This window comes from Pithys albifrons, chromosome 7 (assembly GCF_047495875.1).
Source record: "Pithys albifrons albifrons isolate INPA30051 chromosome 7, PitAlb_v1, whole genome shotgun sequence".
Classification (NCBI taxonomy): domain Eukaryota; kingdom Metazoa; phylum Chordata; class Aves; order Passeriformes; family Thamnophilidae; genus Pithys; species Pithys albifrons.
This window is the reverse complement of record NC_092464.1, coordinates 3,424,567-3,444,292: the sequence shown is the minus strand read 5'-3', so window position 1 is coordinate 3,444,292 and position 19,726 is coordinate 3,424,567. Positions and strand designations below refer to the sequence as shown.

The following is a 19,726-nucleotide window of genomic DNA, read 5'->3' as shown; positions in this document are numbered from 1 at the left end:
CACATGATGCACGATGGCTGTGAAGCAGTTTGGCTCCTGTGCTCTCATTACCTGTACCTGCTGCTGGCACTAAATCCCTTCCTTCAAGACATTTAGCAGTGAGGGGACCTGTTTTGTAGGGACTGTAACACCCACAGTGTGCACAGCTGACAGTGGTGGGGAGAGGGTTACCCTTCCATGCCTTTTCTGGTCCTCCCTCCCTTTGCTACAAAGCCTCTGCTATTTATTTACTATCCCTTGATAGGAGCAGATCCTGCTGAGCCCTTGCCCAGCCCTCACTGCACCACCACAGGTGAGCTGAGCAGTAAACACTGATCCTTTCTTATGGGAAAGTGACCATGGGATTGTTGGGCTGGAATCAACCTGGAGATGGTCTGCTCAGAGCAGGCTCAGCACCACCTTTCTCATAGTGCCCTGGTCCACTGTGGGACTTGGAGAGTCTCCTCTGAGGGACATTGGTTGCCATAGTGCCCTGGTCCACTGTGGGACCTGGAGAGTCTCCTCTGGGGGACATTGGCTACATGTGGGAGAGCCAAGTGCTGGTGGACCAAGTGCTGTGGGACGCAGGGGGTGAAATCTCTTGGCCTGCACAATGTCAGAGGGGCAGAAAAGCGATGGGGTGGCTCTATCTGTCATTAAAGAAATGTCCTGGGAGCTGCCTGGGCAGCCTGTGAAACGCCCACTGTGCCTCACAGAAAATCCTTCCTGCAGCAAGAGGGTGACCTGTGCCTTCCAGGTGACTTCTACAAGGGTGAGCTACAAGTCCGATTGTCAGGAGGGCTTGGAGAGCCCTGGCCAGGGGCTGGCCTGGCAGCAGCAGCTGGAAGGGAGCCAAGGCTTTGGGACAAGCCTGCTGGTGCCTCCCCTACTCCACCTTTGCCTTGTCCCCCTTCTCCTCCTCCTCCTCGAGGGCCAGGATGCGCTCGCGCTCTTTGATCAGCTGCACTCCACAGTAGGTGATGAACCAGATGGACAAGGTGCTGACAGGGAAACCTGGAAGAGGGAGGGAGAGAGGGTCATCCTGGTGTGGTTCCATGCCTAACAAGGCCAATTCTTCACCAGCACTTCAGTCTCTCAGGTGGACTTGGGAGGTCCCACAACTCCATGAGGGTATTTTTCATCATAGATCCAGCCCTGCACCTTCACTGAGGGAAATCCTCAGGAACAGAGTTTGGATGAAGTTGTGCCTAAGCCCACCAAGGCATCATGGACCGCAGCTAATGTGGGAACACAACTTTGAGCACTCTCTTACCCCCAAAACTTCTTCTGCTCCCCAAGTTCTGACATGGTGGGTGACTTTCTTTCCATTCTACCTGCCCATTGCTCAACACTTCAACCCTTTGAAGCTTTGGATGCCACTGATGCTGAGGACCAACCCCCAGCCTTGTCCTGTGCTTACTGGGGACAGTGTCCACCCAGGGAAACACCTATTTTTGCCACCTACGTCAGTGACTGAGAACCAGGAGCTCTCCCTCTGCTTAGGAAGGGTGTGACAGCATCAGCCATCACAAATCTGGTATCCACAGCAGAGGGGAGATGCAGAGCTTGCTCCTGCTAAAACAGGACCTCTGAGATGAATAATGCCACCAGCAAAAGGCAGCTGGCTCAGCAGGCAGGCACTCCTGGCACACTGAGCCCAGAGCATGACATCAGCCATTCCCTGCACCACAAGGGCTGGAGGATGCCAGCTCCTGATGGCTATTTATACCCTGGGCAGCTCAAGAAGACTTCAAAAGAGTGCCACCCTCCTCTGGTCAGAAATGTGCACACTGCAGGATGAGGATTTGTACCTGTCACCTTCAGGCTGATGCAGAAATAACTGCCAAAGCAAAGGAGGTGAGGCAGGACAGGTAAAACCCCCTCCAGCAAGGGGGCTGGTTTGCAGTCAGGGACTCAGCCCAGCGTGGTGGGGTCAATGGGACATTTGCAGTGCTCCAAATCAGTGCCAGGCTGTGCCAGGGGCTGCACAGCCACACCTGGAAGGCACATTGTACCTCAGAGTGCTCTCACGAGGAGGGTGGCAGCCAAGGAACCACTGCCTGCACTTTTTGTGTAAGAATTGAGCACATTTAGAGCAGCCATGTAACAAGCCCATGGTCGGGCCACTTTGGACCCAAGAGGACTCAGCAGTCACTGCCTCCAGCTCCTCTACAAAGGTCCCTCAGGGAGGAAGGCTGGGAGCATCTTACCCGTCACCAGGAGTCTCTTGGTCACCAGCAGTGCAAAATCCAGGCTGTTGAGGGCAGGGATGTTGTAGAGGACAATGGCCCAGAAGTTCACTGCCCCAAAAGCTGCTCTGATCCGCCGGGACATGGCCCCTGACATTTTGGCCTGTGGAGGGGAGAGGAGGAAAGAGTGAGGAAAACCAGGGAAATGCACTGGTCCCACTCCAGAAAACTCCAGCTGGGATTCCAGAGGGGAGGCAAAAATTAGAGCAGCTTTTAGTGCCCCAGGGATGAAGAAACACAAGGACAAGGCAAAACTTCTGCTGTATTGGGGACTCTGAACTGGTGGGTCAGGGACAAGACATTAGACAGAGTTTCATGCTTTGTAAAATCCCAAAATGGTTTGGGTTGGAAGGGACCTTAAAGATCATTCAGTTCCACCCCCTGCCATGGGCAGGGACACCTCCCACCAGCCCAGGTTGCTCCAAGCCCTGTCCAACCTGGCCTTAGGCACTTCCAGGGATGGGGCAGCCACAGCTTCTCTGGGCAACCTGTGCCAGGGCCTGCCCACCCTCCCAGCCAGGATTTTCTTCCCAATATCCCATCTAAACCTGCCGTGTCAGTTTAAAGCCATTCCCCTTGTCCTGACACTCCATGCCCTTGTCCAAAGTCTCCCTCCAGCTCTCCTGGAGCCCCTTTAGGAATGTCATGGCTGGGTAAGCCATTCCTCAAGGCAGAATAATGCTCTTGTACTTCAGGATTTTTATTATTAGCCCTACATGCAAATCACTCCCCAGTCCTGGTAAAAATTGTTTCTTAAAAATTAAAAAAAAAAAAAGCTGAAAACTAGTGACAGCAGCAGAGTGAAATTGTCACTGGCACATAATCCTCAGGAGCTGCTGCTGTGAGTGGAGCAGGGAAGGGTTTATATGAGTCTTCAAAGAGCACAGTGAATCCCCAGGCCACTTAGTGCTGAGAATTGTGGTGCCACAGGGAAGGAGATTTCGCTGCCTGTGAGAGCCTTAATCTGATTAGAAGTTCAACAAAGAGAGCAAATGGGAGGGTTGCTCTCTGCAGTTTGTATTCAGGAGAGATCTTTATTTAACCAGCTTAGGATCTCCAGACTTCAGGTTGGGCAAAACAAATAAGGAAGATAATTGTTTCCAGGATGAAGTTCCTAAGGTGTTTTATCCCACATGTCCCCAAGACACCTTGGTCTCACCCAGAGACAGGGCACTGTGCTTAAAGTGTTTGGAAAAGAATTTATTCTAGCACCTAAACACTTGTTTTTATCAGAAATGAGTTCAAAATCACTCAGGATGTCAAGATGTTTTGCAGAACAAGAAGAACAAAATATTTCCCTGTGGAAATATATAAACATTTCCCCATAGGATCAAACAATATGGATATTCCTTATAGACTGTTCCTCATATGTCCATGGGGAAATATTGAAGCTTTTCCCCATGGACAGACCTCAGATTTTATGCCCATCTGTGGTATTTTGATGCCCCATTGGAGCTTCACTCCTGCTCATCTTGAACTTCTGTTTTCCCTCTGAAAGTTCCACTTAAGTTTCTCACAAAGCATCACAGGAGCAGATGGGAGAACAGAGAGTATAAAATTAAGAGCACCAGGGCTGTGCTTCCCTTGCTCAGCTCAGGAGCTGTCACAAGGATGGTCCAGGGATGTCACAATCCCTGGAAGTGTTCAAAAAACCTGTGCATGTGGCACTTGAGGACACAATTTAGTGGTGAACATGGTGGTGCTGGTTTGATGGTTGAACTTGATGATCTCAAAGGTCTTTTTCAACCTTAGTGATTCTATGAAATCAAAGGCCACAGGAAAGAGCTGCAGGAGACCAGGACATGGAGCTCCATGGCATCATCAGGGATTTAACTCCCTCTTTAACCTCAGCTCAAAATGGATCCAACTCTCATAAACAAGGTTGAGCTCTCTACAATCAAGATATTTTCCATCACCAGAGTTTGGTCCCAGATCACTGACCTTCCCCCCTCTACCTGCAGCCCAATCCCTCACCTCCAGTTTGGCAAAGGGCCCCAGCTGGAAGAACTTCTGCACCCAGAGCTCAAAGTTGAGGCCGAAGCAGTTGATGACAGACCAGATGTAAACGATCTCACAGGGCCCCAACCAGAGGGTGGTGATGGCAAAGGTGGTGACACTGGCCAGCAGCTCCTTCAGGATGCTGTCATGGTTCTCTCCAAGGTGATCATACACATACCTGATGGCCAAGGAGAGGGGTTGGTGCTCCCCATAGCCAAGGAGACCCCTCTGGAATCCCTGATCCCACACTGCCTCTCCACAAGTTCCTCACAGGTCAATCCAGAGCACCCAGTGAGAAGGGAGGGATGACACATTCCAGCAATAAATGGAGTTTTGTTTCACCCCAGCAGCCTGTGGCTTGTGTTCCTCACAAACCTCTAGTTCCTTAAGGACAGAATACTCCCCTTTCCCCATCTGGCAGGTAAAGGGTTGTTAAGACTTGGGGATCTGTAGAGCTTCAGGTTCTCTCTCAGATTTTGGTGCTCAGGATTTTGTTGCAGAGCAGCCACTTCTTTCAGTACAGCTCTGCTGGTGTGTCCTCATGGCTGAAGGGAGCTGAAGGGCTGAGGAGATGTAGATGGAACCACAGGATATGGGAGATCTGGGCTCAAATCCCTGTTCTGCTGGTACAATATGAACCTGACTCTTCCTCCCTTGGTGGAACATTAAACCCACCAGACCTAAAGGGATTTCTGGGACAGAACTCTCTCATTCCCAGATTTGGAGAAGGAGGTTGTTGCTTTTAGTGACAATCAATTCAACAGGTTTGGGGTGAAACAGTCCAAATAGTCTGGGATTCATGAGGAGAGAGGACACCTCAGCTTTGGGATGAACAGCATCTGATGTCTCATTGCTGTATGATGAAAGAGAAGACCCCAAACCAGACTGGAGGTGGTCAATGAGACACTTACTTGCACAGCCAGTCATTAATCCCTCTGTCAAAATGCCTAAAATGCAGATGATAAAAACATGTTAAAACACACAGGGAGGATGATAAAATACATGTCAAAGCACCCAGTTCCCTGGCAAGGTAAAACTGGGACCTTGCTCTCAGAAGTTCTCTGTGCTCCTTCCTTGGGCAGGTCCCACTATAACATGGTCCAACTTCTGTCCTTATCTATTGTTCCTGCCCAAGAATTTACCTCTGGGCTGTGGCCAGGTCCAGACTAGAGCTTCAGTATGTTTAATGTAGATGGTCTCCAACCCACAGACCATCTCCTCAGAGGAACTGCCCAGATGTTCTCCCCACCATGGACATTTCATTCAGCTCAAACCTCCTGCCCTCTTTGTGGATGTCCATGGGACACTCACGTTTCTGCGAAGACGTAGAGCATGGTGATGCATTTGGGGGGCTGGGGCGGGTCCAGGTGGTCCAGTCTGGCAATGGTGTTGATGACCCCAAACATGACAGCGGCTTTCACCCAGTCATACACCAAATTGGAGTAGGCCAGGCCAGCTGGAGCAAAAATGAGAGTCAGGTTGTTGAAGAGGAACATGGAATGTATCATCACCCTCAGGACTTTTTGGGGACAGCGTGTCCCATGGGAGCACAAATCTATTGGAACAAGCATAACATCAAGAGGACACTCTAAGGCTGTCTTGGACCAGCAAAGCTTTTAAAACTAAGCTTTTTAAGAAGCTTGAACCAAATGACAATCCCTTCTTGGGGTATGTGGGAGCAAAGTGTTTAATGATCTTGGTAGTCCAAGAAGTTCTACATATCACAGAATCACAGACTATTCTGAGTTGGAAGGGACCCACAGGATCATCGAGTCCAACTCTAGTCAGTGGCCCACTCAGGGGATTGAACCCATGAACTTGGGCATTATTACAACCAAGTTTTAACCATACACTCATTTATTCCATCACAACATTGTTCCTTCCCTCTGAGGCCTGTTAACCCATGATGAGCTCATCTCAGAGTTCTCAGCTCTGACCTCTGAGGCTTTACTGGCCTCACCATCAAAATGCCCCCAACTCCAGCTCTCTGTGGCCACCAATGCAACGTTGATCCTACAGCAGAGCCAGGGCCAGACCTTCTGTCTTGGAGGAGCAGACAAACCCTGCAGGGTCAGACACTAAAGATTTCACATTCCTATGCAAGCAGAAGGTAAAATGTCCCCATCTTGGTGGGATTCAGACTGAGGGCCATGAAGTGCCTCGATGCTCCCACCATGGACAAGGCAGGTGTACTCAGCACAGTCAGAAGAGCTCAGCTCCCTCTGGAGTAACACAAGTGTGGTCAGTCCACCCAGGCCTCTTAGGACACCCTAAATCAGTGCTAGTGCTATTCTACTGCATTGGGATCTTATCCTGCCCTCCAGCTGCCCCTCTGGAGAGACATGGGGCTCCTCCAGCCCCTGACTGTCCTCTGCCATGTGGGTGGGGTCTCAAATGCTGCCAGCAGATATGTTTGAGCAGCTGAAATCCTCCATCAAGCTGCCAGCTGAATTCCAGCCTTGCTACCACCACCTACCCTGGGATTTGGACTTTTAGAGGTTTCCAGGCCAGCCCTGCTTAGAGAAGAGCCAACTTTAAGAGGAGATTGCATTGCTCTGAATCTTTTTGGATAATCTGTAACCCCTCTGGGTCCCTGTTCCAGTGTTTGACCACTCTGTGGACATCATTCCTTACAGGCCATCAGGCTTTGCCTTGCTACATGTTGTGTGCTGTGTCCTGCTGATTTTCTGGAGGTGCTGAGCTCCCTTCCAGACCACACAAGGGCAATGGGGATGTTTTGGTGCTGAGCTTCTTAAACATCCAACTAAACAATTCACACTGAGCAGGTCAGACCAACACCACCTGCTCTCCAGGGCTGCCTTGTCCCACCTCTGGGGGTGGTCAATGGGAATAAGGAGGGGGGGGGTAACCCAAACCTGTCCAACAGAGACAGGGTGGGTGGAGGTGTGGATCTCACCCCTGCCTTGGAGCTGAGTACAAGCTGTGAACGTTTCCAAGCACAGCCACTCACCCAGGGACCAATCCGAGAGGCGGGTCACGAACTTCAGGTCGGAAGGGAGGGTGAGGATGTAGAAGAAGTGGAAGAAGATGTCCACAGCTACGATGGCCCCCACGTGCAGGAGGGCATTGACTCGGATGCTCTTCATCTCATCGTCTTTGCGTCTCAGCTCCCGTGTGCTCACCTGCCAGGATGGACAAACCAGGACAGGGTGAGCTGAGGGATGGAGTGGGAAGCACATTCCTCCAGCCAGAGGGACATTCAAGGTCCCAATGGCGACTCATTGCTCTCCTCTGAATTACACCATGGACTACATGGCCTGAATTTCCATTGGGATTCCATTCCAAGGATTAGCTCAGGTGGGCACATCCACAAGGAGCAGGACGTGTCCCACCCACAACTCCCTTCCAATGTCCTCAGTGCTGAGCATGGCAACAAGGTGCCTCCTGCACCACCCTCCTGCTCCCATCACCAGATTAGGGTTAGGGTTGGACACCCCCATCACTGGGGTGTCCAACAGAGCAGACACAGGGTGAGACACAGCAGAGGCAGCCCTGGTTGTACCACCCTAAGTGGATTGAAATCCACCCCAACCAGGGAACTCCCAGGGCTTTATCTTCTTTTGGCAGGGACGTGCTTAAGGACAGCCCCTTGCACAGGTCACTCAGGGAAAGTAAAAAGTCCCTACCCATCACACCTAAAGGATGGATTCCAAGGCTGTCAGCCCCACCAGGGCCAGACACATAACTCTGGCCAGGGTCATTTGGGAGGAGGAGGAGGCCTGATGATCTCTGGATCTCCTGCTGTAAAGGAGAAGAAGAGAGATGGGCTGATTGCAATGGGATGAAGTTCAACAAGGCCAAGTGCAGGTCCTGTCCTTTGGCCACAACAACCCCCTGCAGCGCTCCAGGCTGGGCACAGAGTGGCTGGAGAGCAGCCAGGCAGAGGGACCTGGGGGGACTGAGGGACAGGAAGCTCAACAGGAGTCACCAGTGTGCCCAGGTGGCCAAGAAGGCCAAGGGGATCCTGGCCTGGATCCAAACTAGCGTGGCCAGCAGGCCCAGGGCAGTGACCCTTCCCCTGGACTCTGCCTTGGGGAGGCCACACCTTGAGTGTTGTGTTCAGTTCTGGGCCCCTCAGTTCAGGAAAGATCTTGAGGGGCTGGAGCGGGGCCAGAGAAGAGCAACGAGGCTGGAGAAGGGACTGGAGCACAAGTGCTGTGGGGAGAGGCTGAGGGAGCTGGGGATGTTTAGCCTGGAGAAGAGGAGGCTCAGAGGTGACCTCAGCACTGTCTGGAACTGCCTGAAGGGAAGTTCTGGCCAGGTGGGGGTTGGTCTCTTCTCCCAGGCACTCAGCAATAGGACAAGGGGGCACGATGGGCTCAAGCTCTGCCAGGGGAAATTGAAGTTGGAGAGCAGAAAAAATTCTTTACACAGAGAGTGCTCAGGCATTGGAATGGGCTGCCCAGAGAGGGGGTGGATTCCCCATCCCTGGAGGTTTTTCAGCTGAGCTTGGCCATGGCACTGAGTGCCATGATCTGGTAAAGGGACTGGAGTTGGACCAAGGGTTGGACTTGATGATCTCAGAGGTCTTTTCCAACCCAACCCATTCTATGATTCTAAGAGCTGCTCCAGGGGCTGTCTCAGATCATTGAGACCTGATTGATGGGGATTTCATCTCTGCCATGTCTTGTACAAATGGGGGCCTGGCTTTGCCTCCAGGAGCAGTCATAGCTCTGGTTCTTGGAATACAAACATCCTCATAGGGAGCTTTCAGGATTACACGGGGCAGAGCACTGTCCTTGCTTCCCCGCACCGCCGGAAAATCTCTGCTGTGTTCAAAATCCTCTTATGTTTATTACTTTCCCTTTATTCCCTGCGAGAGGTGGGAGCTCTCCCTGCATAATCCACAGGCTGCTGCGCCAGCCCTCTTGTCAAATCCAGATGATTCCTGAGAATTAAAGCCTTTGCCAGGTTTTTTTTGTGTGTCCCTTATAAGCCAGGTGCTTTAAGGATACAAAGAGGTTGCTGGACCCTGAGCTGGAGAAGAAGCTGAGAGAGGACAGGCTCTGGCATGGAGACCTGTGGGAGGACATGGAGCCCTCCTTCCTCATTTATGTTGGAAAAATCCATTAAGATCATTGGGTCCAACCATTAACTCAGCACTGCCAAGGCCACCACTAAACCAAGTCTCCAGGTGCCACATCCACATGTCTTAGAATCATAGAACATAGAATGGATTGGGTTGGAAAAGACCTCCAAGATCATCGAGTCCAACCCTTGGTCCAACTCCAGTCCCTTTACCAGATCACGGCACTCAGTGCCACGGCCAAGCTCAGCTGAAAAACCTCCAGGGATGGGGAATCCACCCCCTCTCTGGGCAGCCCATTCCAATGCCTGAGCACTCTCTCTGCAAAGAAGTTTTTTCTCATCTCCAACTTCAATTTCCCCTGGCAGAGCTTGAGCCCATCGTGCCCCCTTGTCCTGTTGCTGAGTGCCTGGGAGAAGAGACCAACCCCCACCTGGCCAGAACTTCCCTTCAGGGAGTTCCAGACAGTGCTGAGGTCACCTCTGAGCCTCCTCTTCTCCAGGCTGAACACCCCCAGCTCCCTCAGCCTCTCCCCACAGCACTTGTGCTCCAGTCACTTCTCCAGGCTCGTTGCTCTTCTAAAGCTCTCCAGGAATGGTGACTCCACCACTGCCCAGGGCAGCCTCTTCCAATGATTGACAACCATTTCCTTGAAGAAATTTTCCCATATATCCAATCTAAACTTCCTTTGGTGCAACCTGAGGTGGTTTCCTCTCATCCTCATGTCTGCATGTGGTGGCAGCAGCACTTGGCCACCACCCCCTTGGGATCAGGACTGTGTCCACCACAGTCCCATCCCTACAGCAGGGAGTTTGTTCCCTTAATCCTCATGAGGAAGATGCTTCTCAGCTCACATTGGGCTGGCCAAGCCCTGGTGCAGATGAGTTCCCATCCCACATGGAGGTGCAAGAGCTCCACCAGGATATAGAACCAGTAGGATCCAAAGGGACAGATCCATTCCCTAATTGGGCCATACACCCTACCCTGGGGAAGGGACTTTACCAGCTCCCTGCCCTAACTGGGCAATTAAGAACTCTCTGCAATCAGCTGCAGCTCCAGCAGTGCAGGGGGGATGTAGCCAGGAGGTGGCAGTGGTGGCCAGGCCAACACAGGACCCCTGCCTGGGGCAAGGGAAAGGGTTTGGGGACCTAATCCTTGTGCCTTTGGGTTCTAAAGAGCAGAGAGGACACATTAAGTGGCTTTAGACATCCCGGTTTGGGGCTGTGTGAAGGAGCAGGAAATAAAACTCCCCTTAGATGGAGCCTGACAGGAGGAGTGGGAGTTCAGGGGTGGGAGACATGAGGAGTTTAATGACCCAATTTACAGGTACCTGGCTGCATCCCTTAGGTGGACACCAGAGCTGACCTTATGGACTTCAGGGTCAAAGGCTCTAAAATCCTTTTAAATAGATCCTGCAGGACCTGAGGGCTCTTGTTCCTTTCACAGGCACCACGAGGTTGTTAATTCCCTGTGTGAACAAACCATCAAGGAGCAGGACTGGGATCAGGGCCCATCCTGCTCCCTGGAAGGAACAAGCCCAGTGCAGATCCTTTCTTAGGCAACCAGTACCAGCACCACGTTGGAGAGAAGGTGCTGGTTTGGTGGGTCTTTGGTCTCCTCCTCACCAAGAGGCTCTGGCTGCTCTTCCCTGCCCTGGGCTGGAATTCCCAAATCACTCTTGCATCCAGACTTCAGTTTAGGTGCAAAAATTCAATGGAACTGTTTTGTTCAAAAGGAACCAGAGGGGTGGTGGAAATCTTCAACCAGGGGTCCCTCCCTTTAGCCAGCAGCACCAGTTTGCTTTGATGACCAAGGCTGATCTCCGGTGTGAAAGGATGTTGAGATGGGAAGAAGAGAGGAGGGAGAGAGCACTGCTGGTTTCCTTGAGCTTTGGCTGTGGAACAGCTCCAGAGGTTGGCTGGTCCCAGCCCAGGGTTCTGCTGGTGTTTCCCAGAGCTGTTTGAAGTCTGCTTGTCCAAAATCTGCCCTGGTTGTGTGGTCCAGGCAAAGACTTGGGGGATCAAAGCATTTCATGGAGCACAGAGGAAACCCCTGGTTGTTGAAACACCCAATCTTACTTAATTCTGGAGAAATATGTCCATGTCTGGGCCTCAGTGTGGCCTCCTGGCACCACCCAGTGGGGCAGCAGAAGGTGCTGGGGTGACCACACAAGGAAACTGAGGCACCAAGCAGTGCAGGTGCCCAGTGAGGGAGGACACAGGCTGAGCCCTCCCTTTCATCACAGTGAGGTCTTCCCTTGTGAAATGGCCAAAACTCCAAAAAGAAGGTTAAAAATCCATCAGTTTATGCCCTTCCCCACAAAATTCACAGCATTATGCACAGCCCAGCCCATGGCCACAGACTGTAAGTGACCACAAGAAGTTCTACAACCATTCACACCTTCACTGTGGACAAAGGGGGGATTTTTGTAGACATTAAACCCAAGTAAATAAACCCAGGGAGAGGTTCTCCTCCAGCCCAGCCTCAGGAGCACTCACCTGGGCATGGAACTGGTCAAATGTCATGACAGGCCCGAAGAAGAAGAATGGGAGGTAGAAGTTGTACTTGAGGAGGTCGAAGATGGAGTAGATGCCCTCCTTCTTCTCAGAGCTCTCAAGTGCAAAGCTCATGCAGCGCATGATGGTGAAGGTGCATCCTCCATAGAAAAGGACATCTTGGAGGTCAAAGGCTCCTGTTACAAACCCACTCTGAATGAGAAACAAAGAGTTACCATCAGGAACATGGTGCCACTTCTGTGCCCGTCTGCTTTGTGAGGGTATCACTCCTGGACAGCTTGAAAGCCCAGAATGGGACATTAAAGATCATCCAGTTCCACCCCCTGCCATGGGCAGGGACACCTTCCCCCAGCCCAGGTTGCTCCAAGCCCTGTCCAACCTGGCCTTGGACACTTCCAGGGATGCCACATCTTTCCTGGGCACCTGTGTCAGGGCCTTACCTCCCTCCCAGGGAAGAATTTCTTCCTAATATCTCATCTAACCCTGACCTCTTTCAGTTTAGTTTTTAATTTGAGCAAAGCCTCAATTCTGCTCTGACACAAATTGTCCCTGGAGCTCATGAGCTGGAAAGAGAAAACTGGGGCTTGATTTCCCAGCTGGCTCCTGCATCCTGGTGTAGTCAGGAAGTGGTAGATCCTCTTGGCCACATCCTGGCCAAGCAGCTGTTGGTCACACAAGCTTTGGTCTGGGATGAGCATGACATCCTGTCACAGAGACATAACCCCCTCCAGGGGCAAAGCCAAGCCAGCACAAGGTTGATGGAGAGGGAGGGAACACATTTTTGGAGGCAAGCAGGAGGCAGGGAGAGGTAGAATTGTCCTGCAGGGGGACTGCATAGATTGATAAGGTCCTTCCTGAGCTTCACTCTCCACCCACCAGTGAGAGAAAATCTTCCCTGGGCTGTGACCTAAGAGATGGGCACCACTGAACCTGCCCCAGCTCTGTGTTAACTGAGGGAACACTGAGGCACTGGGTAGGAACATGTCTGGCCTGGCTGGCAAACAGTTTCCCGGGCAGCAAGAAGGGCTCACGTGTCCTGAGCTCTTGCTCAGCATAAAAGTCACCAAAACATGACATGAGCCCTGTAGGATTATTCCCAATCTCAGTGGCACAACAGTCTCAACTCTCTCAAGCACTGTGGGAGTTCTGACTCCAGGAGAAATGGCCAAGGTCTGAGAGCCCTCCTGGGAGATAAACCCAAGGAGATGGACACAAGAGGGCTGGGAATGAGGCAGACATGGGCAGGACAGCACTTACCTGCCACGAGCCAAATGGCTCCACCTTCAAGGAGGCAAGACAGCAGAGCCCAGCCACGTAACAGAGCCACTTCTGCTTGGCCAGAGCCACAGAGTAGAGGACGAGGCAGTGGGAGAGGATGATCATCAGGTAGACGAGCCCCATGCTGCTCAGCACGGCCAGGGCCCCGTAGAGCATGTACATCACAGCCCGGTGCTGCAGGACAGCCGTGGCCAGGCTCAGCCTGGTGGGAGCACCAACCCTGCTCCCCCCATCCCAAAACATCCTCCCATTCCAGAGGATCCTCCCATCCCAGAGTATTTCCCCATTCCAGAGCAATCCCCCCTTCCCAGACCATCCCCCCTATCCCGAGAGCATCCCCCCTATCCCGAGAGCATCCCCCCCATCCCGAGAGCATCTCCCTCCCATCACAGAGCATCCCCCTCCTTCCATCCCAGAGCATCCCCTCTCATTCTAGAGCATCCTCCCCATCCCAGAGCATCCCCCCATCCCGGAGCATCCCCCTCCCTCCATCCCAGAGCATCCCCCCCTCCATCCCAAGGGCATCCCCCCCTCCATCCCAAGGGCATCCTCCAGGCCTCCTGCAAAGATCCCAGGTCACCCTGGTGCTTTCCCATCCATCCCACCACAGCCTTGGCTCACCTGTGGCACCGTCATGGAGCAGATCTTGCCGAAGAGGACGTGTCCTGAGAGGGCAAAGATGATGATGTTCCTGAACGAGGTGAACCACATCACCCACTCAAAGTCGGCCACGTCCTGTGGGAGCAGCACCAGGCAACTCACTGCCCCCAGCCCTCACATCTCTGCCCCAACCACACCACTTTCAAAGCCTTCTCTTCCCATTTTCCACCCAAGGGCTCCCAAGCACTTTAGCTCAGACATAAAACCCCGGGAGGGACACACAGACATTGCTCATCTTGGTGCACACAAAGCTGAGTGTCCACAGCCCTGCAGGGCTGGTATTTCCCTGGCTACTTTTAGGGAGGAAAACACAAGTCACATGGACTTTACAAAAGTGTGTCAGCAGCAGAAAAACCACCTCTGCTTCTCCAGTGGCTGGCACTGACCATGTTGTCTGGAGATAGAAAAGACTCCTCCACTTACCATCTTCCTGCCAAAGTAGTGCCAGCCTGGCTTTATCCCATCCCGAAAGGCCTTTCTGTTCATGCTGTCTGCAAAAGGACCAGAGATATGAGGAGAAACAGCTTTGGGAAATGGGTTCTGGGTTCAGGAAAGGCAGGGAACCTTCATCATGGTGATGAGGAGCCATCAGGGCTCCAAAATCCACTTCCACATTGCCATGAACAACCACAATAGTCAGAGATCACAGCTGCTTCTGCAAGAACTTCCAGCTCTTTGTCACTGCACATGTCTTGGTTGATCCCATGAAACTTTCAGGTTCATGGGATTCCAGACAAAAACTTTGGGAAGCAACCCTGTTCACACAGGGTGGTTGCCTGTTTGGGCACTGACTGGAGAGCTGTGACATCCCACAGCCTCTTACCCCAGCTGTGGAAAGGGGGCCAAGGAGGCAACCAGGCAAAAATACCTTTGGAAAGGATTTCCAAGCTGCTTTCTGCAAAAATTAAAGCCAGGGATCTGCTGCTGGTATTGACAGCTGGAAAAGCAGGCACTTTACATCCCTCCTCCCTCCCAGGGGTGTGGGGGGAAGTGTTACCTCTGGATGCTTCGAAGATCCCACTGCCACTGTACACCACAGCACAGGTCACCACGAGGGCATAAAAGCCCAGCTCATAGTTGGGGAGCATCGTTTTAACCCCCATGATGGCAGGTTATCCCTCTGGCCAGCACGAGGGATCCAGACCTGGGAAAGGGACAGAGGAGAGGGAAGAAAACCAGGGGTGAGAACTCACCTGCCCTTCCTACCCCTCAAACACCCTGAATTCCTGCTGGTCCTCCACAGGTCTGCTTTGTGGGCTCTGTTGAAGGCTGGAAACTGAAGGGAAGGAGCTCAGTCCTGGGGCAGAACTCAGGTGCAAAGAGAGAAATTGCTGCTAACCCCACCCAGGAGTCAGGATTTGGGGGTAGCTCAGCAAGGAGTTCCTGAAAAAGGGCTCTTCTCATCTATCCCGATGTTCAGAGGTGCTCCAGGATGCCCAGTATGGATCTCTCCCAGTGTGGTCCCTCTAATTCCTAGCTGGATCCTTGGAGACAATCCAGGATAGAATGTGAAGACACCAGTGGTGAAGGGGATGTGATGGAATACCCAACTCCTCTGCCCTGGGCTGCTCCTCACCTTCTGCTGGGGTTTTACCCAACCTCCAGCTCTTGGGGGGGTCCGAAAGCCCCGTGGTCCCAAATAATTCCCAGCCAGGAGCCTTAGGACCCCGCAGACACAGCTGAGCCCCCCCGGCGGCATCTGCAGGGCTCGGGGGATGCCGGCGCCCAGCCCCGCAATTAGCCTGGGGCTAATTACTCCTGCCAAGGCTAATTAACCCCGGCGCGACGTGCCGAGCAGGTCCGCAGCCTCCCGACTGCCTGCCCAGCAGCTGCCAAAACACTGGAGCAGACGGGATGCGGGATGTGAGGGGAGAGGGACACTCCCCCCATCCGGCACTGCCACCCACCCGCGACCATCCCCGCGGGTGGGGACACCCGGAGAGTGGGAAGGGATTAGATTAGAGAGTAAAAGGCGACTCGGTCACTCTCTGCCCTGGCACCCGCATCCCAAAGCTTCCGCGATTATTAAAATAATTAAATACAAAACTCAGAATAATATTAAAAATATTATTTTAGTTTTAAACCTTTACTTTTATTTGGTCACTGAGGCTTTTAAGGCGGGCGGGGGGTTCTTTAGCAGCGATGCGGGGTGACCCCATCTGCCCCCAGCCTGGAGCAAACGCGTTTGCCGGGGGGAATTGGGGCTCAGCCCGGGGGGAATTGGGGCTCAGCCCGGGGGGTATTCGGGGGTCGCTCCGCGGCCGCTCCCGGTGCGGGGCCGCTGCGGGCGGGCGCTGCCGCCGCGCTGCGGTTCCCCTGCGGCGGGAGGGCACTCACGGAGGAGCCTTTAAAAACCTTTTTTCCCCTCTCCTTTCCATGTTTTTCAAAGCTTTTTTTTTGCTTTTTTTTTTTGGAGGGGCAGCAAGACCACCCGGCAGAGGAGCCGGTGGGAGGCGGTGAACGACCCTGCGGGGGGCTGGCGGGGAATCCCTCGGACAAGTTTAACTCCTGATCGCTCCAGAGCCGCCGAGTCAGGTGCACCGGAGGGTCCCCAGTGGCCGCCGGGCATCACCATCATCATCATCCTCATCACCATCACAATCCCACTCTGCGCTCTCCTCCGCCGCCCCCGCACCCCCGGCCAGGCGGTGGGGACGGGCAGAGGTGACACAGAGCCCTGGAGATGAGGGAACAGCGTGTCACCACCCCCAGGGTGGCCCCCCCAAGCCCCGCATCGCTCCCCGCTACTGACCTTGAGCCCCGGGGCCGCGGGGGGAGCCGGGCGAGGGTCGGGGATCCAGCGTCCAGCACTTCCACGGGGGAGCCGGAGGGGGAAAGGGGGGGCACTACAGAGGGTTTTGGGGACCGCTGACTTGCCCTACAGCATCTCTCAGCCCGGCTCGGTGCGGGGGGAGCGGGTGTATTTTTGGGTTGCCGTCCCCCACCTTGCCCCTGGAGGAAGTTTGGCTGGGAGTGGAGCGGAGCAAGCGGGAGGTATTTTTATTTTCGAGCAGCACTGCAGAGGGGGGTGGTTCGGGAGCTGTCTGTCACGGCAGCTGCCGGAGAGGACCTGCCAAGGCTGCCAAGGCTCACCCCGAGCCCGGGCAGCGGGGCCCGTGGGAGCCCCCAGGCAGGGCATCCCCCACGCAGGGACCGTCACTCCCAGGGGGGTTTGGGTCCCCACTTTATGCCCTGTAAGACCCCCCCATGACCCTGTGTGAAAGGGGAGGCGGCTCACATTGCACCGGGATGGGGACACTGGGGCACGGAGCCAAAAAGGTGCAATTAATTCCTCCCTGGCTCGGAGGAGTTTAAGTCTATGCGGGGCTCGGAGGTTGCAACACCTCCTGCTCCCAAGTAATGAGTGTCCAGACAAGGAAACGGCCTCAAGATGCACCAGAGGAGGTTTGGGTTGGATATTAGGAAAAAATTCTTCACTGAAAGGGGGGTCAGACATTGGAACAGGTAGTCCAGGGAAGGGATGGAATCACCATCCCTGAAGATGTTCAAAAAACACGCAAAGGAGGTACTTGGGAACATGGTTTAGTGGTGACCTGGAAGTGCTGGGTTAATGGATTCGAGCATCTCAGAGGTATTTTCCAACCTCAAGGATTCCATGGTCTCTATCAACCACCTTCAGGGGTGTCTCCTCAGCTTCCAGTATTCCCAACAGGTGGTAGGAAGGGGCTGGGCTGGGTTGTGGCCTCTGTTATTCCAGGGTGGGCAAACACAGGTCAGCCAAGAGCAAGTCAGCTCAGTGCCAGGTCCATCCCCCTGCCCCGGGGCCAAATCTTTCCACCAAAACCCTGTGAGATCTGGGGAGAGCTCACACTGGGACCGACATCCCTGAGCATCTCCTGGGCTGCCAGGAGGGTCAGGGGAGAGGAACAAGGCAGAGCCCCGTGGATTTTATAAGTACCTCCATGGTTGGTCTGCTTTGGGGTGAGTTGACATGGGAGGGTCTCCAGGATGGGCAGCCCTCGGGTCAGCCCAGCTTTGCTGCTGCACCAGCCACGAACAAAAAGGCTTTTTTAGCTTAATTTTTAACCTGGTGTGCACAGAGAGGCTCTCCATGGCTGTGGCTCTGTGGCAAACGCTTTCAGCACCTAATGAGCTGCTTTAATTAGCAGCAGCTGGGGCAGGGCTCGGCCCTGTGATGCCCCGGAGCCCCTGCCCACATCCTGCTGCTGCAGCTCCGTCCCTGCCCGGGCACTTGGCGCTCGACCTTGGCATGACTGACTGGGCGCTCGGAGGCGAAGTAATTAAGGGATCGGTGCAGATAAGCACAGGGACACAATTCCACACACTCCCTGTGCCTCAGGGTTTATGGAGGAGCGTCAGCAGGAGGGAAAATCGTGTCTGTGGATGCAGAGGGACATCGGCTCACTGTGGTGGTGGGAGGTACAGGGAGGACGTCAGGACAGGGGCACCGCGGACTGACAGAGCCACATCACCCCTCTGGCTCCCAAACCCACTCACTCCCCAATCCCAATCCATGCAGAGGAGAAAAACAGCCCCCAAATCCTTTTATTTTTTGAGTGTTCACTCTGTCAGGGGTACAATGAGCCCCGTTGTGTGGCCACGGGGCTGGAGGTGACCGAGATCTAAAGTCATGGATGTGAGGGATTCCAGGAAGGCTCCTTGAAGTCCCAGAGGGTCATACCCTGTCATGCTGCTCTCCCTGGGCACTGCCACTCAGGGAGTTTCAGGCCAATGATAGATTTTCAGCTTTATTTTCTTAATCCTGAGTAATTTGTGATCCTGCTGGATTCAAAATGCAACACCGGCGAAGGGCTGGGCAATGGTTTTTCATGAGGCTTTGGGAACTGTGGTGTTAAAATCATTCAGCTTTAATTTATACATATCCTAAAAATACTAGAACACCCCTCCTTTATTTCTAATAGAATGATTTATTTTTAATGGGACTGGCAAGTCTTCCTCAGCACAGGAGACACCTCTGTGTTTTACTGCCTCAGTGTTTATGGCTTTGAGATGTTTTAAATGGTATTTTTTCAAACATTTGGTGGAAATTGTGGTGCACAAGCTGAGGCCAAGGCCCTCTTTAGGGTCTGAGAAAGTGAGTGGGAAGGTGGTGGAGAGGTCAAGGAAAAGTGCTTGGCTCTGTCCCAGCAAGGCCTGGCACAAACTGGAGATGTTGGTGGGGACACCAGACAAGCCTCCTGGCTGCTGGAACAGATCTTTGGATGGGAAGGAAAGAGGGTTTTAATCACAGAATGGTTTGGGTTGGAAGGGACATCAAGGTTCCTCTAATTCCCACCCCCTCTGGCATGGGCAGGGACATCTCCCACTAGCCTTGGACATTGCCAGGGATGGGGCAGCCACAGCTTCTCTTGCCAACCTGTGCCAGGGCCTGCCCACTCTCACAGGGAAGAATTTCTTCCTATTATCTCATCTAAACCTCCCTTCTTTCAGTTTAAAGCCATTCCTTTGTCCCATCACTCCATGTCCTTGTGAAAAGTCCCTCTCTTGCTCTCTTGTCAGTCCAACATGGATTATTTTCTACTGCCTTAGGTTGTCCCAAGGGTTCCTCATGCAAACATGTCGCTGGGAACAGCCAACCCCACCAGGACCTCAGCAGGCATGGCTCAGGAGAAGGGAATGTGGGCCCCATTCACCCATCCAAAGTCCCTCTCAGGACCCCTCTCAGCACCCCCAGAGTGGCTCTGCCCATTCCCCATGTCACACACCAATTCCATCAGTGGCCCCAGGACTTTCTGCCACCCCGGGGGAGGACTCTGAGGGAGGCTCTCACCACCTCCTCCCACCCAGCATCAAACCTCACTGCCTTCAGCTCCTCTCCTCACAATTCCCTTCCCAAAAAAATGCCCCAATTAGGTCAATGCCACTTTGGAATGACCCCCCATCCCTTGGTGCCCCCCTGCATCCCACAGATCACTCTTCTCCCTGACAAAGGAGCTGCTCCAAGCCCAGGGCTCAGCCCCTGCCTGTGGATGGTTTGGGAGCTGTAAGTGGACACT

General features: G+C 53.4%; 1 protein-coding gene across 1 annotated transcript; it reads right to left on the bottom strand.

Annotated features, from left to right (window-relative positions):
* Positions 1-511: 511 nt before the first annotated feature.
* On the bottom strand, positions 512-14,830 carry HHATL (hedgehog acyltransferase like). Its single transcript, XM_071560167.1, has 11 exons — positions 14,725-14,830; positions 14,151-14,218; positions 13,689-13,802; positions 13,047-13,241; positions 11,772-11,981; positions 7,198-7,369; positions 5,538-5,682; positions 5,138-5,173; positions 4,203-4,404; positions 2,190-2,331; positions 512-993 (listed from the first exon to the last, which is right to left on the bottom strand). The coding sequence occupies exons 1-11, from the start codon at positions 14,828-14,830 to the stop codon at positions 866-868; spliced, it is 1,518 nt and encodes a 505-aa protein (XP_071416268.1). The 3' UTR covers positions 512-865.
* Between the last annotated feature and the right edge of the window lie 4,896 nt (positions 14,831-19,726).

Coding starts and splice junctions, on each gene's coding strand:
- HHATL (XM_071560167.1), bottom strand. CDS start 14,830: ATGGGGGTTAAAACGATGCTCCCCAACTATGAGCTGGGCTTTTATGCC. Junction 7,370..11,771: donor TTGACCAGTTCCATGCCCAG/GTGAGTGCTCCT, acceptor CCATCCTGGCAG/GTGAGCACACGGGAGCTGAG. Junction 2,332..4,202: donor GGCCCTTTGCCAAACTGGAG/GTGAGGGATTGG, acceptor TCCCCTCCACAG/GCCAAAATGTCAGGGGCCAT.